At 33.9% G+C, this 26,592-nt stretch overlaps 1 protein-coding gene and 1 long non-coding RNA gene across 3 annotated transcripts; one reads left to right on the forward strand and one right to left on the reverse strand.

Annotated features, from left to right (window-relative positions):
- Positions 1 to 8,993: 8,993 nt before the first annotated feature.
- LOC143622058 (uncharacterized) lies at positions 8,994 to 11,240 on the reverse strand. 2 transcript variants are annotated; one of them, XR_013151629.1, is made up of 5 exons: positions 11,182 to 11,240; positions 11,022 to 11,094; positions 10,799 to 10,874; positions 9,179 to 9,252; positions 8,994 to 9,101 (listed from the first exon to the last, which is right to left on the reverse strand). It is a non-coding gene; the product is annotated as an uncharacterized LOC143622058 (long non-coding RNA). The 2 variants fall into 2 exon arrangements; XR_013151628.1 differs by lacking the exons at positions 11,022 to 11,094; positions 11,182 to 11,240 and having other exon boundaries at positions 10,799 to 10,887.
- Positions 11,241 to 13,001: 1,761 nt separating this feature from the next.
- On the forward strand, positions 13,002 to 22,913 carry LOC143622089 (glucose-6-phosphate isomerase 1, chloroplastic-like). The gene is made up of 14 exons (XM_077093330.1): positions 13,002 to 13,566; positions 18,753 to 18,875; positions 19,042 to 19,140; positions 19,327 to 19,410; positions 19,720 to 19,863; positions 19,942 to 20,007; positions 20,097 to 20,165; positions 20,264 to 20,371; positions 21,038 to 21,090; positions 21,168 to 21,306; positions 21,383 to 21,539; positions 22,331 to 22,409; positions 22,489 to 22,555; positions 22,637 to 22,913. Exons 1-14 carry the CDS (start codon positions 13,024 to 13,026, stop codon positions 22,769 to 22,771), a joined length of 1,866 nt encoding a protein of 621 aa, XP_076949445.1. The 5' UTR covers positions 13,002 to 13,023; the 3' UTR covers positions 22,772 to 22,913.
- The last annotated feature ends 3,679 nt before the right edge of the window (positions 22,914 to 26,592 follow it).

Genomic DNA, 26,592 nt, shown 5'->3' on the forward strand with positions numbered 1-26,592 from the left:
TCCGGTTTGCATATTTAAACGACGTGACTGTAGTTATGACAGTTTAATATGCATTTATGTGTAATAATTGTGAATGGGTGTAATATTGTAATTTTCAACACAGTCATCCAAGGCTTAACAATATGCCTTAAATATGGCTCGATCATCCATATCAATTCCATATAAGAGCATTCTAAGGCCGTTCCCTATAATTATGTGAGTGGTTGTGAGTAGAGGAGGGAGAAAATATTATAGGGAAAGTTAAATTTGAGGTTTCACTGTTCATACTGTATAATTTTTTAATATTTTCTAAAAGTGGTTATGAGTGAAGGAAAGAGAAAAGATAATGATAAATGTATAAAAAGTATTATTTAATTAAACAGGAAAGAGAAAAAACAGTGATTTTTAATATAATTATATGATATATATGAATATATGGTAGAGAATGGGTTGGGAATGCTCTAATGCTTTATACCAATGGAATATTATATTGATTCAATATTTCCATATATAGAAGATTAGAAGAATACAGAAGGTTTTACCAATTAAACTGTGGACATTTAATACAATTATAAGGAAACCGGTTTTTATATTGATGTAGACATTAATTGTGTAGTGTGTCAAACGAATTCTGCAATATTTTATAGTCAAACCTGCAAACCGGTTTATAACGGATTCAAGCAGAACCGGTTTGGAACGGACCCAAACGGGTTACATCAGTTTATGTTATTCACTGCCTCAACCCGGTTTGGACCAAAACCAGGTTTGACTGTTTTGACTGAAAACCGGTTCAGTTTAAACCGAAACCGGTTTAGGTTAAAAAACCGGTTTGAACACCTCTAGACCCAATCAACCTATCTATTAAGAACATATCATAAATAGGAAGACTTGAAGATATCACAAAATGAGATTTTGTTTTGTTAGTTGACATAAGTTAAGCAAAGGAGCATATTTTCGAGTGGCGGTTGATTTGTATATTATTACGAATGGTTTCCCACGTAATAAAACACGTCTTAAGACGATGCTTGCGAGTGACATTAAATCTATATAGAAAATCATGATGATACATTAGCAAAATTTCCTTGTATCGAATAACTGAGAAGCATCATGAACCATAAGTCTTCAGATAATAATGGCTAAGCAGTTCTCTGTCGACATTAATGTCGCCCTCATGATTCTGTGGCCAATATTTTGTAATCAATATACTCGTGACAAGGAATAGGGAGCTTCTCAAGAACTTCAAGCATCGTTAAGGAGCTTGTGTTTTCTTTGACGACAACATAACAAGATAAACAGTTAGAACATGCAATATTAAACACATGATTTATACCCATGATATGTGAGTTATCATGAACAAAAGATAAAAAAAAAAATGCATGTAATGTTGTTACTTGTAACAATGAAAAATCAAAATTTTAAATAATAATAATTATTATTATAATAATAATAATAATTTTTATAATAATAATAATAATAATAATAATAAAGCGGTGAGTTAACTCAATTATGAAAGCGACCCATATAAGAATTTTGGTTTTTTTTATTTTTTTAAAATTTTTGTTTTTTTATAATTTTTTAAATATTTTTTAGAGGTTTTTTTAGTGGTCCAAAATGTTTCTCAAAGTTCTCAATTTGCCAAAGGTTCTTTTAGGATCCTTACCCTATTTCCTCTTTTATCAATTATCCTTTCCCTTCCCCCTTCATTTATCATTTTTATCATTATCCTGCAACCTAAATTGATAAGATAATCAATAGATAAATTGATTGGGTCGAACCGTTGCATATAAATTGATTTGATTGATCTAAGTTTATACAATTTATTATTTATTAATATTTTCGTTTGGTTAATCGGTGAATAAAATGAATTGAAAAGGGGAATCATTCTATAGAACATCCTTTTTTTTAATAACATTAAATAATACGTGGTAATACCACGAGACTTCTTCGTCAAATTACGACTCCGAATAGTGAATATCCGAATTTGATGACCCGAATATTTATTGAGGGGAAGGAATGATTATGATATAAATTGACCAAACAGGAATTTTAGGAAAAAGATCTTTGAGATCTCTTTCCCCCCTTTTCTCAATTCTCTACTCTAATATCAATATCAATGCTGTAATCTTTTTTTCTATTACTCTGATCGTATATAGTGTAGTTGTATCTTTTTATTCCCTAAGTAAATTTTTTTTAGTCACGCACATGTTGCATTAGGTTAAAAAAAAAGACTTTCTAGTCAATGGTGACCCTCCATGGATTCACCTATATAAGCCGCCGCTAAAGTTGCAAAAATAAGAGCCTGAATACCACTTGTAAATAATCCAAGGAACATGACGGGGATCCTTAGAGAACCTTTGGCAAATTGAGAACTTTGAGAACCATTTTGAACCACTAAAAAAAACCTCTAAAAAAATATTTAAAAAATTATAAAAAAAACAAAAATTTTAAAAAAGTAAAAAAACCAAAATTCTTATATTTCATTCCGATTTCATTAAAAAAAAACTGAATTTTTTTTTTCTTTTTAATTCGTATTATACCTATACACATATGCATACTTTCATTTAATCTCGAGTTACGTAATGTGCACATATGTACATTGTCATTTACTTTAAATTATACATGTGTATAAGAAAAAACATGTGTGTATATATTATACATATATGTATAATAAAAAAAACCGATTTTTTTTTCTTTTTAATTCGTATTATACCTATACACATATGTATACTTTCATTTAATCTCTAGTTATGTAATGTACACACATATATATTATCATTTACCTTAAATTATAGATATGTGTATAGGAAAAAAAACATGTGTGTACAATATTATAATTTAGCTAAACTAAGATTTTTTTTTATGTTTTTTTAGAAACTGGGATGATAAATAATAACTTTGGTTTTTTTTACTTTTTTTATTTTTGTGTTTTTTTTTTGTTTTATGATTTTTTTTATTTTTAGATTTTTTTGTGGTCCAAAATGGTTCTCATAGTTCTCAATTCTCAAAAGTTCTCACATAATCCTGATCATATATATATATATATATATGGGTAAAGTTAAAATACAAAAAATAACAAAAATAAGAAGGAATCTAATCCATTAATCTTATATTTGAATGATGGAAATTAATTTAAGAAAATAAATCAATGAAAAGGGCATAAAGGTAATAACCTACTTTTGTTAACTTTCTCTTTACGCATACAAGGTACGTGTCAATTCCCCCGTCATTTTAAAACGTTCATAACTTTTTCATGCAGTATTTTTTTTTTTAATTTCACCATAATAATAAACGCTTTTTTATCTTTAATATGAGTATTATATTGTTATATTAAATAAAAAAATTAGTGGGTTTTTATATTGTGTTATTGGTTGCTCATTATGATTTTTAATTTGGTTTTTCTATGCATTGCGTTATAGATTTTGGTCATTGTGTTATCAATTGATACTCATATTAAAGATAACAATTAAAATAAAGATTACGCCATTGTGTCTTTTTGTTTGTCATTGTGTAAGCTCATCATTTTTCTTACTACTTATCATTGTGTTTTAGTCATTGTGTATTACGTTCATGTCATTATGTAATATGTAGTTTCCATTGTGTTTAACGTTTCAAGTCATTGTGTTATATGTATTCACCATTGTGTTTTACGTTTCAGATTATTGTGTTATATGTATTCATCATTGTGTATTACGTTTCATGTAATTGTGTAATATGTATTCATTATTGTGTTTTACGTATTAGATAATTTGTTGTTAATTTATCATTATATTTACGTATTTTATTACACAGCCGCATTATTAGCATTTAAAAAAAACACAATTATGAATTGAAAGACACAATGACGAAAAAAACCACAATAACAAACAGAAAAACACAATGATGAAAAGACACAATGACACAATGATGTAATGTTTTTTAATTTTTATATAACAAAGTCATACCCATATTAAAGATAAAAACGCTTGTTATTATGGTGATTTTTGTTTTAAAAACTAATATCATATGAAAAAGTTATAGACGTTTTAAAATGATGAGGGAATTGACATGTGACTTGCATGTGAAGAGAGAAAATATGTACTATTACTTTTACACTATTTTACCTTTAGTACCCACTTGACACATGTCAATCAATTATGGCTTCTCACACTTATCATTTTTGTTGGTCTTTATAGAATAACTCAATCCATATATATAAAAACGAACCCTTTAAAAGCTCTCTGGTTGCTCCTCACATCTTCTCAAGCCACCATATTGTAAATGGAGACTTCCTATAAATTTGACCCGAATTCATGAGCATGGATCTCACCAAACCCAGATACCCCTCAAATGTATTATAACATTTCACTAAATTAAAAATTAATCTCACCAAATATTTAATATGAAAATTCTATAAAATAGAGATATACTAAAAATTAATATCCGTTTTTTTAAAGATATCATGCACAATTAAGAATTTATTTCATAGTAGAAAAAAATATAAGCGGGTCATGGGTCTAATCAAACCCAGATAACTTTTAAACCGGTTTATAACATCTCATTTATTTGTAAAACCCTTTCACCCTTAAACTCTAAGTATATTTTTAACTTACTTACAATAAAAAAAAATTAAAATCCAAATAATCTACCTATTCTAATAAAGTAAAATAAATGTGGACACTTGTTATGTTTTGGTTAATTCTCACAATTTTTTCCCTCCAAAACTAATTTACCCTAATATATGTAATAAATCAATAATTATTCACTTTCCTTTTACACTATATTTATATAATATCAATATATTTTTATAAATATAAATATTAACATATTATTTTACTATATATTTCAAAATACTTTGTAAATTTCAAAAATCAACAACAAATCATGTTTCTCAAATGAAAATTGTTTCAGGTTTTTTATGGAATTTAAATTTGCTATTATGGGTCAAAAGTTGGTAAATAGATTATTTGGTACAAATTAACTACATTTAGGTCAAAATTTGTTACGGGTCAAAAATGAAAATTTTGAGTATTTTTAAAAGTTTGAGAATGCAAAATAGATTTATCGTCAAATTTGTTATGGATTGAAAGTGTTGACTTTGAAATGTCAAAAGTATGAAAGTTAGAATTTTAAACATGATTCAGGTTTTAAATTTATTTTTAAGGGCATTTTTTAAAATAATCAAAAGGTTCGAGATTTGACAAACTGACTATTTTTCCCTCAACTATTAAAATGTAAGAAAGACTGCGAACACTTTCAACATACCACCCCCATGCCTATTAATGCTTCTAACTTTTATCAATTTTGAAATATTTATGTTAACATTAATTTTTCCTTCAATGGTGATCAGAATGTTGTATGAGAAGCATGTCATGGAAAACTATGCTCAAATAAAACAAAATATTCATAAAATTGGATGTGTTAACATGTTATTTTTTATGATATCATTATGACAAAGTCGAGAAGCCCTCTGAAACTTATTAAAATCTTTTTCATAGTGTAGCTCAGAAAAACATAGCTCTTGAAGAACATCCATTGTTACAATTTAATGTTCTACTTTCATTAATGAGTGGTAAATTGATAAATTTATCAATAAAGGTAACGCTCATTTTGTATTTAGACTGAGTGGTTAGAACTACTATCGTATGAGAAGCTTTATTTCCGAAATTGGTTGATAACCAAAAGTCTTTTAATTATACATATATGGCACCGAAAATGAATTTTTCAATAGAAAGAAATATTCTCGGATACGTTTTTGCACGAGCATTTTTGTATTAAGTTCATTTAAAAAAAATAATTTTGTGATATAAATAAAATCAATTTATGTACACATTGTATAAATACAGGCATAGATATACATTTTTTTCATAACGGTATGTAATTATTTGTTTTACTTATAATTTTATAATTTGAATTATCCCGTGTGTGACACGGGCTCTAAAACTAGTATATAAATATTAGAAACGAATAATGTGAAACAACCCCGTAATACGCGGGGGGAAGGGGGGGGGGGGTTTAAAGCTAGTAAGACATATAATTAGAGGATGATTATCTTATAGACCTTTATGTTATAATTTGTAACTTACTAAGATTGTGTAATGATTTCATTTACCATACAAAACGAAAACCTAACATGACTACTTTTATAACAAATGTCAAATATGATTGTGTACTATTTTTACTTAAAATCTCTTAATCTTCTCACTGTCATGTCTTCTTATGAATATAATACTCATTTAACGTTTTATTTTAAAAGCAATACCTTGTTGTTTATTGCTTGTTTTTACCAAGAAAGTAAAGTTCTTAGTTTAATCTCAAACACCACATAAAAGTCTTGTGAAACCAAACTCACATCTTGACAAATCTTGAATCTTGATAGCATAGTTCATTTGTTTTTGCAACATTGAAAACCCCAATGTTTTTGGTCTCTATTACACTATTACAGTATGAATTGCTTTTGTGGGCTATGTGCATAGACCAAGCTTAATTCACATTACCGTTCGACAAATCCCAATGTGTAATGGTGTAAAAGGAAGTGCTACACATCCCATTTTATGAAGAAAAAATACATGAAATATTGTTTCTTCTATTCTTTATCTATTGTGTGTTCTAAATTCATCATCATGTTAGTCTTTTTTTTATAAGATGCAAAATGAGTAAATGAGACAAGTGAAAAGGTTAATCACTTTAAAAAATTTCTTACAGTTAAGTTTAATTAAAATTTATTGATTTTATTAATTTATTCATTTGAACGGTTTCATTTCCATCCAGACTGCCGGACATAATCGACTTTTATATACATTTTAAAGTACTAGTTTCGTAAATTAACACATTTGGCCTTCTAATTGTATCAACAATAAATTGTTTCACTAGCTCATTTATTAATATTTTACCTAGAAATGATTTATATTGTTATTTTAATATTAATAGTTTCAAAACAGTGATTGACTAATCAGAAAACAATTTTCTAAAAAGTTTATTTAAAATATGTCAACATTCACCATTGTTCCAAAGTGCAGTTAAGCACATAATCATTTGAATATAATTTAAACACACTTAAATGGTGATTAATTTAAGGTTCTAAAACCATTTTTATTAAAGAAAAAAATGCTGCACGTGTCGAAATTGGACAATTACAAGAAAATTCACCTACGTGCAATCATCCATGAACTCTTATGTAATAATCAAAATCGCACACTTGATATGTATTAAAAACATCGCTACGACATGTGTACACTTAAGGGATGCTACATAATCGAAACCGCACACTTCATAATCTGAAATTGATGTTTGTGTAACAAAACTCATTTAATAGTTCAAGAACTTTGATTTGGAAGATGGATTTGTTGGGGGGCATGTATAGTGTTCTTAAGATTTTCGCAGTAGAAGTATGGATAAATACTACGATTATAAGCTATTATAAGCTATGTTAAAATCAATCCCAGTGTTACTTTAAAATCACTCACCAATGATTCATTTATATGTAAGTTAAGAAAAAAAAAGTTGCATTCATAAGTTGTTTCAAGTTAGCAACCTTTATAGTGTCTTTCGATTTTCATGTTACTCGACTATCATGTAATGGTTGTGCCTGCTCGTGTTACTCTAATATCAATAATACTCAACACCCTTTCATGCTAATCATTATTTCCTTATTATACAGCATGGTCACTATGATTACAAAGAACACGCAACACACACATTTCACTAAGATAAACTCCATGATTTATCAACAATGAGCAAAAACAGACAAACATTTATAGATTCTTTATAAGATTTATGTAAAACTTTCGTATATGATTATGTAAATCACATCATTTCATTCCGGTGTGGTTTGTTAGACCCAATCTATACATATGCATGTATATCACAACTTTTAATAAATATATAATTTTAGCATTAGACAGTTCGTTTAACCAGGAAAAATATGAACACAAAACAAAGAAATGATTTCTGTTGTCCAAACTCAAAATGTTGTCTAATAATCGAATTAACCGAAATCATTCTTAACTGAGCAAAAATGAACTGAAAAAAAAAAAAACTAAGTGGTCTTCAAATTTTAAAAAATAATAATAAAAAAGAAACTAAACCTTTGGTTTTATCCAAACCCAAACAGAGCCATATTTAGAGGTGCGCAAACCAGTTTAAGACTAAAAACCGATTTGGTTTGGTTAACAAAAGTCAAAACCGGTTTATTATCGGTTTCAGCTTAGGTTGCGACCGGGTTCTTGACCAGGTTACAATCAGTTTCGGTTCGGGTTTGATGGTTTTGGTTAAGGTTTTGACCGGTTTCAGTTCGGTTAACCAGTTTTTGTGGAGAAAATTACAAATCGGTTCCGAACCTATAGTTTCAATCTGTTCTAAACCAGTTTCGTAATAATCGGTTTCAAACTGATTCGGTTTTCGTTTGATTTTCGGGCCGGTTCAGTTAACCGGTTTATTTGGCCACCTCTAATGTGCATATTAATGCGAAAGACCATTCCAAATTTGCTTATTAATAAAGTACAATAAGAATTTAGATTTATAAGAATTTAACAAGTTGTATTCCAAAACACTTTTAACACAAATATATAGTAACGAACTAACCATTAATTAACAATAAAATTAACCCTAAATTCATTACTTTAGATCAATTTCTTTTCGGTTTAAAAACTCAAAACATAAATAGTAAAAGCGAAAAAAAAAATTCAAGCCAAAACAGTGAAACACATAAAACCAATACCAAACCAGCAGTTTTGAAATTTTCAATTTTTGGTTCGGCTTTAGCCATAACCAAATCATGCACACAGCTAACTTTATTTCAAATAAATAATCTATGGATGCCTGGATTAATATTGAAAAATGCACAGCCAAACATAAATTCACATACCACCATAACAATGTTTAATAAATCCAAAGTAGCAATATTACAATGACTTGTGGGCCAAGCAACTTTAGATTTTTAAATTTCAGTCATGGAGAAATGCCTAAAAAAGCTATACATAAAGAGTTGCAGTGATGATAAAATAAATCTAGACTACAAATACATCAACCGACCACCATAAGATCAGTTGCTTCCTCAACAAGGTATGCACTACTCACAAGATGGAAGTCTTCATCCCGAGGCCATTGCATGTTAAGATGAGGCCTTTGTAACGGTTAAGGTAATCCTGCATTGCTTTAAGATCAGTAAACGGTAATAAAATTAAAAGTAATGTGTAAAGACGATGACGATGGTGATGCTTACAACGAAGCTGTAATCATAGAGGCATAGCATTCCTTTCTTGTCGTACTCTTCTTTACGAACAGGATCACTTAAAACTGAAAAAAGAAAGTTTATGGTCGTTAAAACGTTGAACTGTAAGGATACAAAATGTGTGAATATTGGGACTTGAACATTATCAAATCCTAAATATCAAGAGATCGGGAGCCTTTATACATAAATACATACATATGTTTGTATGCATACACGTAGGTATTAGAGATGCATACACATGTACAAGAAATGCGAATATTGGGATTTCACCATCCTCAAATCCAAAATATCAAGAGTTTAAAATTTTGCATCTCTACTTTTTCTTGTTTAAAATAAAGACACATGGATTTCCTCTAACATAAAAGAGTAAATTCCAAGTTGCAACCGGTCTACATTAAAGCCCCTTTCTTTACAAATGCTGATAGGAGGAGCTGAACCATTTTGGGAGCTCAAGGCAAATTCAAACTTTAAGACCTTTTTTTTTCTTTTCTAATTTCATTGTTTTAAATCCTCATTCTTTATCCGGGTTTGGGACCGGCAATAATAAGCACGGGTCGGGTCTTTCCTGCTCCTAAAGTACAGGTATGACACATTGGACTATGCACACATAAAATTACAAACCTTGAGTAACTTGCAACCTAACTTGAACATGGATGCATTCAGAGTAATATATCTTGAAATTTTATGAACAATATCATTTAGCCATTTAGTTAAGACTTGAGTTCATCAAACCAAAATGGCTAAATGATAGCTTCTTTCAAATAAAAATTTAAGACATCTAGAATTACTTTAGAGCACATCCATCTTCAAATTAAGCTGCAAAATTCTCAATGCTTATAATTCCGAGTTCGTGATATTCAATTTCTTACCTATAGCTCTAAGAGTGGAAGAGAACCAACCCATGTTTATGACTGACTGTCTGAAGTCTAGATGAAGAATGAGGGCTTATAACAATGAAATTAGAAGGAAGACCCCAGATTTTGAATTTGTTTTGTGCCCCCGATATGGTTGAGTTGCCCTTGACCCACACAGTAAATCACTCTATTTTCCATATTTCTCTGTATTCAAGTATACCGAACTGTGGTTCCTATTATCAATTATTCATCATTTTTCATAAACCATAATACCTATCCAAAGACCCTACCAATAAATTTCTGCTAGAAGTGATTTTACTGAATGCGTTGGTTTATCTTAATCAAGAATAACAAACTATTTCTTAGATTTTCTTGAATAATAATCCCTATCTAGTGAACCCTATTATTCCTAATCCTTATCCAGAAGGTAAAACAACATAGGATTTATCTAACAATGTAAGTACTACAAATCTAACAACAAGACACATAGATACGTCAAAGTGCCATTTTGAGCTCAAAGTTTCATGCAACCGACTCACTTTGTATCCAGGGCAGATCTACACCAATAAAAAAAACTTTTTCATGTGTTATATATTATCTAATACCGAATGCGAATGCATTGTATATATATTATCTAATGCAACACTCAATTGACACCGATTCATCATCAAACATTTTCGAAGAATGACACCCGGATCCCCCACAACGAATAAAACACCGAAACAATTTAAAGAGGAATAAGAATGCATAATAATACCTTGGTAGGCCTCATTAATCTCTTGAAACTTACAGGTTGCGCTTTCGGCTCCTCTTTTCTTATCGGGATGCCATTTCTGTCAAAGATAGATAACTCCTAATATTAAATTAAGATCAATAACACAAACCCAGAAAACATGGAACCAAACAAAACCAAGAAAATATTAAAAATCATTAATTTAACACAAGCAATTATGTGTATTAGAAGCCCTAATAATACGAACCAAAGCTAATCGGATGTAATTGGAACGGATTTGTTCTTCGGTAGCTTCATAATCCACCTATTCGATAATAATCCTAAATTGCAACAAAATCAGTGAAATTGGTAATGGGTATAGCGTAATTACATAATTGGGTAACATGAATAATGATTAAACACAATACCTTGGGTTTAGAGATGAGAGATAGGGTATCGAAATCAAGATAAGAGGCGTCTTCTTCGTTGTGATACATGAAACCGATGGTTGTGGGTTCGTGTGCGAATCAGTCAAATAGGATAAACAGAGATTTGTGGGTGAAGACGAGATTTTTGTTGCTTCTTGATTTTGTTTTTGTGATGGGGTTGTTAAAACAAAATAAAAATAAAAAATGGCTTTGAGTTCCCTACTTGGTTTTCCCAAAGATTCGAATCATCCTTGATATGTTGTAAGGGTTTTTACGGGCCACAAAGTAAGCGATATGCTGTCGTTTGTGGCTAATGCATTCATATGGAAAGGTCGAAAAACAATGACACAAAGGGCATTATCCATGTCACTGCCATCCAGAAGACGAAGAAATCAACGACCATTCCGATGTGGAGGATTATCATCCCTATGGTCATTGCCTGCCTGCTTATAGTCATCACATTGAAATCAAGGTGACATCCCTGAATATGATGGTTGATTTGATCCATACGAGTTTGTCTCGTGGTTTCACACTATGGAGCGTGTATTTGATTACAAGAAAACTTTGAATACATAAACGCTAAGATTGCTGCATTAAAGTTACGAAAGTATGCTCTGCATGCTTCTAGTGGTGGGCTAATAATGCTTAATATACGTGTTAAATAGGAACAACAATGGAAAGACTTGGTTAGGAGTTGACATAAAATAACGAAATTCCTCAGAGGGAAGCTTATGGCCACTTGTTATATGTAGGATCGTTTCTCTAAACTTCACTTTATTAAACAAGGGTCAATAACACATGAAGAACTCTTTCTGGGGCTTGAATATCTCCTCATGAAATGTGGATCAAATGAAGATGATTCATGAACCCTAGTTTGCCTTTTGGGGCTCATGAACCAAGGATTGTACATGTGGTTGAGCTTCACCTGTATTCCTCTCTCGCTTAATTCATATTGTTGGCCAACAAAGTAAAGGGAGTTGGTAGCTAATCACTTATACACATGCGCCCCCCCCCCCCCCCCCCCCCGAACCCTTCACTCGTAAGTCCTAACCTACACAAAACACCCAACCAAGTCCAAAACAGCCAATGACCCCTTCTCCCGAGCCCTAAGACGTTGTCTTTGTTGTCTAGGATTTGGTCACATTGCTTCAAACTGCCCAAACACCCGAGGTGTTGCCTTATTGAGTTCAAGGCTATCGGAACCTATGCGATGATGAAGATCCCAATAAACTAACAAATGATAACTCCAACCACATCATAGAATTACTTATTGATGAAAAGAATTGTTTAGTCATCACAAGGGTCCTTAAAAATATTCTTATCAAAAAATAAATAATAGTTTTGAAGGTATATCATATGTCGGGTTACTTGAGTATATAATCAGGTAAATGGGCTGTGTTATCGGGTAATCAAACTAATTACAAATCTCATACCCATCCAAACCCACGGAAAATTCCAAAAGTAATCCAAAGTCGTCCCATATCCTAACGGGTTCGTGCTAATTGTCATTCTTAACTAAAAATCGAATCATAGTAGGTTCCCGAAACCCATCGTGTCTGCCATTGTTCCCAGACTTGCCATCCGGACATTTAGCCGACAAGAAAACCAGTGTCGTCCGCTTGAGCCACACGAGCCAGACGACACCCACAAACCTAGCGTTGAAAGAGAATATCCCCCGAGGAGTTGTTTATCTTTTTGTTAGCAAACAAAAAGACAAACCCCCACTGAAATCACCTCCTCAAAAAACCCACCTCATTTCATTTCATTTCATTTCATTTCCTTGGCCATGGCACAACAACCTGTCTTCTCTCTCTAAACTCACCCTCGATTCCATCGACTCCAATGGCCTCAATTTCCGGCCTATCATCTTCTTCCAATCTCATCCTTAAACCCCCTAAACCCCAATTCACTCCACGATTCGACGAACCCACAAAAACCCACTTCCCATCTCCACTCTCCAACAAAACCCACAAATTTTTAACCCATTCCGTGGCCCGTGATGCTCCCTCAACCCCATCCATCACCCCCGGCAAAGCCGACACCTTTTCGGGCAAACCCAAAGGGTTAGAAACCGACCCGAGAGCTCTGTGGGAGAGGTACACTGATTGGCTCTACCAGCATAAGGAACTGGGGTTGTATTTGGATGTCAGTCGGATCGGGTTTACCGATGAGTTTGTGAGGGAAATGGAGCCCATGTTTGTCAAGGCGTTTAAGGCGATGGAGGAGCTCGAAAAGGGGGCCATTTCGAATCCGGATGAAGGGAGGATGGTGGGACATTACTGGCTTAGGAACCCCAAGCTGGCTCCTAATTCGTTTCTCAGGTTGCAGATTGAGAATACCCTTGAAGCTATTTGTGCCTTTGCTGATGAAATCGTTGGCGGTAAGGTTAGTTAGTTAGTTTCCTCTATTGCTCTTTGTTTTACATTATGATGATTGGTGTTTGATTGTATAAGTATAAATAGTTAAGATAAAGATTAATGCTTTTTGACCTTAGTGATGACATGCTTCATCCGTAGGCTGGTTGTTGTGGAGAAAGGTTTGCAAGTTAGTTAAAGCGTTACGTTAGTGCCACGTAAGGCAGCAGGGCTTTAATTAACACAACGCGCGATCTGGTTTAACTAGACATTAAATAAAAGAAAGAAAAGAAAAAGCGTGATTGGTTATTTGGGGGTAGGCCAACCATTTCCATGTTAAAAGACCCGTTGCCCGGCTATAGATCTACAAGCAACTAAGGGTGCTATATTAAATTTTGTAATTTCTTTATTTTACTTAAGCTCTTCTACTTTGACTTTAGATATCAAACAAACTACTTGAGTACTTTCATATTTTATGTCTCCACGCGTGGATGTATTTGAATATTAAGTAAAAGTTTAACTATGTTAAAAGTACATGTATGCTCAATGTTACATGACATAGTTTGTGTTTAAATGTATTAAACAATGTATAGTAGTATGTAGTAATATGGGAAATAGAAGTTTGACAATTGAAGTCAAAGTAATAGAGGTTTTGGGGAGTAGGAAACAAGATTAGGTACAAAAAAGTTCTGATCTGCAATGCAACTTTCTATTAATGACTATTATGGTAAAAAATGACTCATCTGAATAATCCAAATGATATTTTTATTTTATATTTTATTTATAAAATTTGAATAAACCAGTACCCGACTTTTAAAGATTATTGTATCCATAGTCATCCGAAAAATAGTTCAAATTGTTAAAGATGTTGTCTCCCTTTTAAGTTTTATAAAATTAACCATTTTAGAATATTAATTAATTGAATCTTATGCTTTTTTGTTAAAAGCTTGACAAACTAATACTACATGTGTCTTTAAAGATGCTTGATTTTGTTAGGAACAAAGCGGCGCGCGGAAGCGAAACAGCACACACATGCACAACGATAAACACGCATAAACGAAAATATAAACGACACAAGAATTTAACGTGGTTCGGTCCCCGCGAGGGGACCTACGTCCATGGGCTGCAACTAGGTTTTCTTATTAGCTCAGAACAAAGATTACAATTACATGATGGGATATATATAATAAACAATATTAGGGTTAAACATAATTAAGAACCAAAACTGGGCCTCCTAATAAAACCGGCCCAAAGGCCTTCATAACCCAACAATCTCCCACTTGAAGGCCTTGCGATAAATTCCAGCCTGCCATCCAAGTAAATATAACAATCTCATTCATCCAGTAACTCTAGTAATCTTCAGTAATAGAAATCTACCAAGCCTCCAGTTCCAAGAACAAGCTAAAACTTCAACAAAAAAAGTTCTCCAAGCCTCCAGTTCTCTAGGAACAAACTAAGATTTCTACCAATCCACACCCTGGTTGCATCCGCCCTTCTCATCAGTTACCTGAAAGGCCTATTGAAGCTCCCGAGAACTCCAATCCGGTCATCCCAGACCCAACCATGACAAAACTCGCCAATGACTCATCCTCAATCTTAACCGACCCTCACTTACTCACACAACCGGCTTCAAAGACTTCCAGAGGATAAACACTCTCCAAATCAGCAGACTATACCAGGAAAGATTTTCACATTCGGATTCCTGGTCCTCCGAACCCAACGTCCCTTTGGAAACAAACCTAGAACAAACCTGCGTGCTCCCACTGTTACCAAAACCCCGAACATGTTCAGACCTCCTCCGAATACGCTCAAACTAACATCACTGTGGCTCCAGGCTTCATGTCTGCAAACTGAAACCCCTTAGCTCTACCCGATTCAGCGAGCCAAGACCTTATAACTCGGAAGTTGGTTCACTTCTTCCGACGATACAAAAAAAAACTCGTATCTTCCAAAAGTCTTTAATTAAAAGATTCAACAATGCTTCATTGAAGTGAGTAACAAATAAAGCATACCATAATCTTGAACCCAAGAGTCGTCACCGCCTTCACTGAGTCCCAATGCATCAACCCCAGATACATTCTCAAAAGCAGAATTCCAAAACTTTCGACATCTACCCTTAAAATGTCTCACCTCTACGCAACCTACCAAGTCGACTATGCCCAGCTCCCACTGTTTCTGTTATCCCAACCCATGCCACACCAACACTCCATGAGATGAACCCCACTCGTACTATCCCGGCAAATAACTTTACCCAACACGAGATTATGAACCTCTCAAATGGTGTACCACTGATCACCACCAAACAAGATATAACTTCACAATTCCAAACGAACAAGAAGTAATAATCACAGTTTCGAACCAGCTAACAGGCAAACAGCTATAACAACAGTAGAACTTTCATGAAATCAAGCGGTACCAAGGGTTCTATGACCGTACACACGATCAGTTAACTCAAACCCTAATCGAAAGATCATCCAAACGAGCAATAGTTTACATGACTTGCCACTAACCTCATTTTTTTTTTCATTTATGCCGTCACCAGCACACCCGCTGGTTCCATTTTCTCCAAGTTTATCCATCACCAGTACTATATCCAAGTTCACATGACAAACCAATCAACCAAAATCCATAACCGTCAACATTCCGATCATAACCACCTCGTCTTCAGTTATAACAATAACAAACGAGAACAAATCGAAAACAGTGAACAGACACAACAAGGGCACGGGCCTAAACTTGACGATTGTTCAACAGATGACTGCCAAATAAACCGATTTGCTCTTGCAATAACCGATAAATCAACTAACTATAAATAAACTATATAAAGTTACCTCAGACTAATCTCTTGCAAACAAATCTGAACCCGAACCTAAATGGTCTTCACAAAACCGGGTTAAAATAATAATGGTTGATAATAACGCCAAAACACGAACTTAAAATAATTCCAAAACAGTGTTTAGGCTAAAGAACCGGCCCAACAAGTTGTTACATTTGGCCCAACCAGTCTTGAAATAAGAAAATCACAAAATCCAAATGCTGGCCCAAAAACCAACAATGGCCCATCAACTTAAAGTAGCCCAGTAGAAATAAGACCCACCCAGGGCTTCTTTTGAAACTTACTGGTCAAATAAAACAAAAAACAAGTCAAAAGCATGTAGGTCACCTTCTTGTAACAAGAAACCGTCAACATGCAGCAGCTAAAAGAGAAGCTCCGGCCACGCTTCTCCGGCCAAACAAACCAGCACGCAAAACGCTACCCGGTGACCAAATCTGCTCTTCGCAACAACAAAGCCAACCACATGTCTCGACATCCGACAACATCCAAGGATCCTTTGTCAATCGAACCAGATTCTCGGTTTTTCGGCGACATCATCACCCTTAAAACCGATGAACATTTGAGCCTTAAAACCTTTTGACCTTCAACCGAACCAATAAAAAAAACAGGCGACCTCCAAGAGTTATTCACGGTGACGGACCCACCCAACCCTAATCACCAAAAAACAGATTCGAACCAAAACCTTCTGCGAAATCGTTACCAGTGCAACGAACCGTGTGTCCAACAAGCCAAAGCTCTGATACCACTTGTTAGGAACAAAGCGGCGCGCGGAAGCGAAACAGCACACACATGCACAACGATAAACACGCATAAACGAAAATATAAACGACACAAGAATTTAACGTGGTTCGGTCCCCGCGAGGGGACCTACGTCCACGGGCTGCAACTAGGTTTTCTTATTAGCTCAGAACAAAGATTACAATTACATGATGGGATATATATAATAAACAATATTAGGGTTAAACATAATTAAGAACCAAAACTGGGCCTCCTAATAAAACCGGCCCAAAGGCCTCATAACCCAACAGATTTTACAACTGATTCTTGTACACGTATTAAAGGTCATACCTTTTTATGTTATACATGATCTTTTAGTTTCTCATTTGCATGAAATGCTTCATTCTTAGTTCTATAGATTTACAAGCAAATAATGGTGCTATATTAATTTTTGTACTCTCTTTATTCTATTTAAGTTGTTCTACTTCGACTTTTGCTATCAAATAAACTACTTTCATTTTTTTATGTCTTTTGGATGTATTTGAATATATATTAAAAAATACATGTATGCTCAATGTTTACATGACAAAGTTTATGTTTGATGTATTAAACAATGTATAGTATTAATATGGGAAATAGAAGTTGACATTTAAAGTCAAAGTAATAGAGGTTTTGCAAAGTTGGAAATAGGATTAGGAGTAATATAGTTCTGATCTGCAATGTAACTTTCTATTAATAACTGTTATGGTCAAAAGACGACTCATGTGAATAGTCAACATGGTCTTTTTTTATTCTTTTCTTTAATTTCTGAATAAACTAGCACCCGAACTTTAAGGATTATCAAAACCATAGTTCACCCGAAAATGGGTCAAATTATTAAAGATTTTGCCTCCCTTTAAAAGTTTTCAAATTACTCATATTAGAATATTAATTTATTGAATCTTATGCTTTTTTTGTAAACGGAACAAATGAACATGAACAGAGCATGTTGGTGTTCATTCCGAACAAGCGATCAAACACGAAAAATTAAACATTTGGGGTTTTCTTGTTCGTTTTTGTTCGTCAAGAAAATGAACATGTTTGTGTTCGTTTATGTCCATTCATTAACAGTATAAACGAATGGTTCACGAATGTGAACAAACGAAAATAACTGAACATAGATAAACGAACATAAGTGAGCTAAAATTAGTTGAAAAGTAACGTGAAGAACAATTTGGTGGGCCTAAAAAAGTTGTTAAAACTAGACTAAGTTGTAATGGGCCAAGAAATTTTAAATGAATATCTTGCGAACGAAAGCCAATGAACAGAAATGAACGCAAACAAACGAACATGAGTTTAAATGAATGAATGTTCACATAAATAAATGAATGAACGAGACATGTGCTCACGTTCATTCGTTTAACTAAATGAACAAAATTTTTTGTATGTTTATTAAATAAACGAACTCTCTGCTGAACGGTTCATGAGCTGTTCACTAAACGTTTGGTTCGTTTACATGTTTACTTTTTTTTTTTATCAAAGCTTGACAAACTAACACCACATGTCTTTAAAGATTCTTGAATTTACAACTGAATCTTGTACCAAGTGTTATACATGTTCTTTTGGTTTCTCATTTGCATTCCATTCTCACATTTTCATAAAAGATTTAAACTTGATGATTTCAGATAAAACCGCCTTCTTTTCCAGAAGGTCGTTTCACACAAATTCTCTCAGTTGGAATTGGAGGTTCGGCTCTTGGACCACAGTTTGTTGCAGAGGCGTTAGCACCCGATAATCCTCCTCTTAAGGTAAAGCAAGTATGCAAATTTGATGATCCTTTAAATTTTAGGGCATTTTTGTTGGATTGTTGTTCATTTTCATCCTCTACATTTAGGATAACATAACTCATGTTTGTTAATGTTTTGCACATGTTCTTGTTGAAGTTACAAATTTTGTGTGTTCATTGATTACCAGATACGGTTCATTGACAATACAGACCCTGCGGGAATTGACCATCAAATTGCTCAACTTGGCCCGGAATTAGCTTCTACACTTGTTATAGTGATTTCAAAGGTTTGTTAAGAGAACAACAATTTTGACCCATTTTCAAGATTTTGGTTACTATTTATTAATGTAATAATATTGTTTCTGTAATAGTAATTACAGATCAACCTGATTTGTACCGTTTGACCCAGTGACCCACATTAAAATGGCTAATTTTAAACTGGAACTTATTGTTGATTCTGAAACTTGACTCAGAGTGGAGGCACTCCAGAAACCAGGAACGGTTTGTTGGAAGTACAAAAGGCGTTTCGTGAAGCGGGACTCAACTTTTCAAAACAGGTTTTTTGTCTCAGGTTCTTTTTTCTGCTTTTAATATTATGATCAATTAAGGTTATTTTTGTGTAAGTTTTAGGCTATATCGGTTTTGGTCAGTTTAGTGAATGGGTATAATAGTCTTTTTACTATAGGTTAACAGAAATGCTAACTTCCATCCACTCCAAGAACCAATTACTTTACGTTGAGTGAACAGTGCGGACTACTAGTGTAATTAGCTCTATGTATTATTAACTTGATTTTAATGATAGCTTCATGGTTTACGTAAGAAAACATGCTTTCTTCATATTTTTACTTATGCTAATACATACGCAGGGTGTTGCAATTACTCAACAAAATTCATTATTAGACAACACCGCGAGGATCGAGGGGTGGTTAGCTAGATTTCCCATGTTTGATTGGGTCGGTGGAAGAACTTCTGAAATGTCTGCTGTTGGTTTACTGGCTGCTGCACTTCAGGTTTCATAATTATTATTCAGTTTTGCTAACAAGAATTATGCTTAAAGACAAATCAGATGGTTTTAATTTGTTATTCAGGGAATTGACATTAAAGAAATGCTTGCTGGTGCATCACTAATGGATGAAGCAAACCGGACTCCTGTGGTACAATAATGTTAATAATCTGCCTTTGTGTTTATTGCCTCTTGGACAACATATATGTTTAATCCTACAAGATAATATTGCATTTTTAGGTGAAGAACAATCCTGCAGCATTGCTGGCGTTATGCTGGTACTGGGCTTCTGGCGGTGTAGGATCAAAGGTAACAAAAGCAAATCATTTTTTTTTTCAGATTTGCTTTTGACATTTAATTTGTTATTTTTTCCCCCTAAATTAATGTTTTTTTAATTGATTTAATAGGATATGGTGGTACTTCCTTACAAGGACAGCCTTCTGTTATTTAGTAGATATTTACAGCAGTTGGTCATGGAGTCCCTTGGGAAAGAATTTGACCTTGATGGCAATCGGGTATATGCTTTATTATATGCACAATGATTAAACTTTTGCCCCCAGGATCCTCTATTGTATGTGTGTGTCTGAATATGTTTGATAAGACAAGCATGCATAAGGGTGTAAACGAATCGAACCGAACCGAACCTAGGCTTGTCTAAGCTTGAGCTCATTTGCTATTCATTAATTATTTTATATACGTCTGTAACTAGTTTTATATTAGTAATATGTAAAATTTTTATATAACACCACAATATATATTATTCATAGTTATTAATTTCATATTGATTTTAATTATAATTTATGTGTATGCCATAATATATATTATTTATTTATTTTTACAATAATTTTATATATAGCAAAAGTTATTATAAAAATATACATTTTATATATATTAAAAAAAATTATATAGATAATAGGCTCATTTAGGCTCGAGTAAATGAAGCTTGGTCTCTGGCTCATTTATTAAACAAGCTTAATTTTAGGCTTGAGCTCATTTAAACTCCACTGAATTCGAGCTTTTAACGAGCCAATCTTGAGTAGCTTGGCTAAGCATACCTAAGTGTAACCTCAAAGCAATTTTCATACTCATAAGAACTCTAATCAAAATGATGATACTAAAAAGATGGAAATAATAATAGCTAATTTGCAGATAGTTTGACGTTTATCTTACATTTTAAATAGGTAAATCAAGGGCTTACTGTCTATGGAAACAAAGGGAGCACGGATCAGCACGCGTAAGTTTCAAGAGCGTGGGTCCTGCCATTAACACAACCGATGTTTGACCAAGTGAAAGTTTTTGTTTTTGCTACAGTTACATTCAACAGCTAAGAGAGGGTGTACCCAATTTCTTTGCTACATTCATTGAAGTCCTACGTGACCGACCTCCAGGTCACGATTGGGAGCTTGAACCCGGGGTCACATGCGGTGACTACTTATTTGGAATGTTACAGGTATCTACTTTACTTGTTTGAAATCAGAATCGTTTTTATGGGTTTGAGGTTCTTTATAGATTCTACTGGTTTGCAGGGAACAAGGTCGGCTCTATATGCAAATGGGAGGGAGTCTGTTACAGTGACGGTTCAAGAAGTTAACCCTCGTTCGGTTGGGGCTCTAATTGCTCTATATGAACGAGCAGTTGGCATTTATGCGTCACTTATTAACGTGAACGCTTACCATCAACCGGGTATTTATTCTTTTCTTTTTCTACTTATTATTTTTGAAGAAAGTTCACTAATAAGAGTGTTTGTGTGCGTACTTTGAAAGTGATTATGTGAAATTGACTTATCAGAATTAGATAATCAGATCTGGGGGTGTGCATTGGTCGGTTTCTGGCTCAAAGGATACAAAAACCGAAAATTCGGTTTTTGAAAACTGTTCGGCTTTTGTTTTTGGTTTTTACAATGGGTTTGGTTTTACATGTAGGCTTGAAAATTTTGGGCCGAAAAAGATGTTCAATAATAATGAATTTGGGCAGGAAAAGATGTTCAAAATTTTGGGCTGGAAAAGATGTAGGTTTTACATGTAGGCCGGAAAAGATAGCAAAACCGAAACCGAACTGGAAATTTGGTTTTAAAAAACATGAAACTAAACCGTCAGTTTTATATTCCGGCGGTTTGGTTAATCTGGTTTCATGCACACTCCTAATTAGATCTAAAAGTGCTCGTGAGTTCTAATTATTTTAGAAATTAATAGAAAATCTGAAATAAAGGACGAGGTATTATGATATGTGAATAAAAAGCTTTGACTTATGCTAATAAAAGGAGGGTAGTTAGGTAATATAGTTTGACTATTGGATAATAATCAATTAAATTTCCTGCAATTTTCAAACCTTTTAGGTAACAAATGCTGGTAGGTGGTAACGTTAAAAATAACTTGTGTCAAGTATGAAAAGAAAACCATGATATTTGTAAATTTAACAAATGCAAGTTTGACCTTAAACGCCAAAGAATCACAAAGGCTTTTGATCAACATCAGGAGTTGAAGCCGGGAAGAAAGCAGCAGGAGAAGTCTTGGCTCTACAAAAGAGGGTACTTGCTGTTCTCAATGAGGCCAGGTATGTTAAATGTCTAAAATACCCTTCAATAATGACACAAATAACTAACTGCATTGTTATTTCTTTATTATTTTGCCAGTTGTAAGGACCCTGTAGAACCATTATCAATCGAGGAAGTAGCTGATCGATGCCACGCCCCTGAAGATGTATGCATTTTCATTTTTATAACAAGAAGTATAATTATTATTAGATGGGCAAGTTAACATATTGTATTACATGCTTGGCAGATTGAAATGATCTACAAGATTATTGCACACATGGCTGCAAATGATCGAGCTATTATTGCTGAAGGCGATTGTGGTTCGCCTAGAAGTGTCAAAGTTTTCCTCGGGGAGTGTAATGTTGATGCTCTGTACGATTAAGCGTGCTGTTTTCTTAAATTATAATGTGATATTGGATTTTTCTATAATTTCAAGACGGGTGTTCTCGGGACATGTTACTACATAAAAGTTGTCGATGGTTTTGTCTTGGATACCTAAAACACAATCAATGAATGATTTAGACATTTGTTTCATTGTGTTATGATGTGTGTGGTGCTTGCCTGTTGTAGCAGGTTCTTCAATTGGTCTTAGCAGCTTTTTATTTTAAGGTGGATTTCAATCAGTGAATTTCTTAGACTTTGTTCTTCTCTTTCCCAGTTCTTTGGTTTTCGAGATTGGCAAAGACATCTTGATTATTGAAAGAGATTGCAATTTTCTTTCTCATTAATCCCTATAAATATACATTTACAATATCCTATTTTGAGATAAGAGATATTAAGAATCAATGCTAAATACATAGGGTATGTTTGACAAGGAGCTTTAAGCTACAAGCTTTTAACAAAAAGCTTCTATTTAATAAAAGTATTGTTTGGTAAGAGCGGCTTAAAGCTTTTGGGTTTGGAGAAAAAGCTCCCAATTAAAGCGCTAGCGCTTAAAATAATCTACGAGCTTTTAGGGTTCCTAAATAGCCTTCCAATATATATTTATCAATCCCCCACCTTCCTTCACACCGTCTTATCAATTATCCATACAAAGCAATCATCAATACAAAGGCTTCTAATTCTATAATGTTTCTGCAAGCAAGGACTTTTTTCGTTAACCATTAGTTTCCACTTTTTTCTCTCCGTACACCTTCAACGTTCACCACCACCAAGTCCACCTACCTACCTATCTCCGGCCAATCTCCAAGGTAAGATTTTTTCGTTTTTCTCTGCACTATACTCGAGGTGTCTTCCTAAACGAGCAACTATAGTTGAACAAACGGGATATGACATCATCAGACCAGGCGCCGGACCTAACCTGAGCAGCCACAAAATACAAGATCTCTTTACGGAACCGTATACCCAAACTCTATCCCTCTGTTTTTAGCCTTAGATCTTGAGATTTCCGGCAGACTACACCAAAATTTTGTTGGGTTTTATACAAGATTATCAAAGTTCAAGTTAACCATATTTAACTAGAAAACGCAACGGAAGCTTAGATTTTAAAACTTGTTATGAACATACCATTATGTTAAAACTAAAACCCGAAGACAAGGATCAAAATTACAAGAACAAGATGCTCACAAAATGTAAATTATACCTTCTTCTACCTTTAGAAGAACAAGAGGGTTGTTGAAGGGATGGTGGATGAATGACAAGCCTCCAAAGAAGAAGACCTCAAGAGTGTGATACCCCAAGCTATTTGTGACAACCCAAGTTGTTTTGCTAGGATTTATGAACACTTAACAAGCTCACAAAGACCCCTTTTTTTCTGCTGCTGCTGCCGTGGGTTTTTGAGAGAGAAAGAGAGAGAGTTCTTGCTTGTTTTACACTTGAAATTCAAAAAGGACAAGACACACATGCATGTGAGTTGAATGGAGGATCAAAAAGAGAGCCCTTGTTAATATGCAAAGAGCATCTATATTTTGATTGGGTAAAACCACCACCCCCACATGGGTGGCCGGTTTTGTTTGTTTTTTCTTTTTTTTTTTTTTTTGTATTTTGTTTTAACCATTTAAAACATCTCCATTCATTTTATAAAACTCATTTTTATAAAATGTACATACATTTATATATAATTATTTAACCAATTAAATAATTAATTTATATAAACAAATTATCCAGATAATTTATTTAAATCCTCAAGTGTGTTTGTTTAGAAAACCAATTTTCTAAACACGTAGTGTTCGGTATTCGTTTAAATGATCAAATCATTAAAGGAATACATTTGGTGTTGTCTAGCTTGTTATTGGGTATGACCCGACTTGGATCAAACACAGTTAGCCACATTAGTATAAGTATGTGTCTCGGGTATACGTAATTCCAACAATCTCCCACTTGCACGAGATACATAGAAAATTAATGCAAGTGGTGAATACCGCCTAACAACAGTTCACCACCCCTAATGTGTTTGACGAAGTGCCATTCAATAACATCATCCCTTCAAGTCCCTTACTTGATATGGTTTAGGTGAATCTATCATTATATCCCTTTGTTACTAGATGTCATGTTGGATCTAAGAGACATAGGCGATCATTCTCTTTACAATTCAACTTTATCAGGCCTTAGACATCTAAACTCTCAACACATAAGAGGAACAAATTCCATCTTGACTGTATACGCCTCTCACTATCACTTTATACTCCACCTGAGCTCATCCTTATGTACCATCTTTTACGAATAGCGAAGGGGAGAGTCAAAGTGTAATACTTGGTGAAAATCAAGACCCAGTATACATCTCAGGTCTAAGGATAATATGAAATTCTCCTTTACTCAAAATTACTAATGATCAGGTCCATTGACTCCATGTAGTAATATTGAGAGCGGGTCAGTCCAATATTCGTATCCCACAAATATCTATGAACCTTGGCAGCAAACCTATGCTCCATATTCATTCCTTATGAATATCCACCAATCCTAGTTCATAATAGTCTTGCTTCATATTTGTTCCCACAAATGTGATCGACTACGGACTTTTAGAATAAGATAACTTATTCATGGATTAAACATGCAAAATTAGAATTTAACTCAAGATTCCATAATCATATAAAAGAGTTAAATTACAAAAGTCTTTTAAACGTAAATACAAAATAGATCAAATCCAATTACTAGAATATCGGAGTCCTAAGCCACTCGCATGACGCTCATGTTTCGGTCTTTCTAGGAGCTTCGTGAATGGATCCGCAAGATTTTGATCAGTTCCAACTTTGCGAATACATATCTTTCCTTTTTCAACTTCATCCCTTATGTAGTTGAATCTCCGCTCTATGTGCCTTGTCTTTTGGTGCGAACGAGGTTCCTTGATTTGTGCAATCGCACCCTCGTTGTCACAAAAGATTTCTAGGGGGTCTTGAATGGAAGAGACTACCCCTAGATCAGTAATGAATTTCTTCAACCATGCAGCTTCCTGAGCTGCCAATGAAGCGGCGATGTATTCTGATTCTGTAGTGGACAATGCTACCACTTCCTGTTTTGAGCTCTTCCAAGAGACAGCTCCTCCATTAAGAGTGAACACATACCCAGACTGTGATCGAGAATCATCTCGATCAGTTTGGAAGCTCGCATCCGTGTAACCTTTTATAGCGAGTTCCTCCTCACCAGATCCATATATCAGAAACATATCCTTAGTTCTCCTAAGGTATTTCAATATGTTCTTAACAGCCATCCAATGACTGTTTCCTGGATTCTGTTGGTATCTGCTTGTCATGCTCAAAGCGCATGACACATCCGGTCTAGTACATATCATCGCATACATGATGGATCCTATAGCAGAAGCATATGGGATTTGTTTCATTGTTTCTTGCTCACCCTTTGAGCTTGGACATTGAGCTGAACTCAATATAGTCCCTCCTTGAATAGGTACAAAACCTTTCTTGGAGTTTTCCATCTTGAACCTTTTCAAGATTTTATCAATGTATGTACTTTGGTTCAAACCTATCAAGCGCCTTGACCTATCCCTATAGATCTTTATTCCCAAAATATAGGCAGCTTCACCAAGATCCTTGATGGAAAATCTACTTCCAAGCCAAGCCTTAACGCTTTCCATGGTTGGAATGTCATTTCCAAATAGTAGAATGTCATCGACATACAATACTAAGAAGGTAATTATACTCCCACTAGCCTTTTTATACACACAAGCCTCATCAGCGTTCTTGATGAATCCAAAATTTTTGATTTCTTCATCAAAACGATGATTCCAAGTTCTAGATGCTTGTTTCAATC

The sequence above is a fragment of the Bidens hawaiensis genome, unplaced genomic scaffold (genome assembly GCF_021521415.1).
Source record: "Bidens hawaiensis isolate Kalapana, Puna unplaced genomic scaffold, B.hawaiensis_p1.1 tig00003022_1, whole genome shotgun sequence".
Lineage (NCBI taxonomy): Eukaryota > Viridiplantae > Streptophyta > Magnoliopsida > Asterales > Asteraceae > Bidens > Bidens hawaiensis.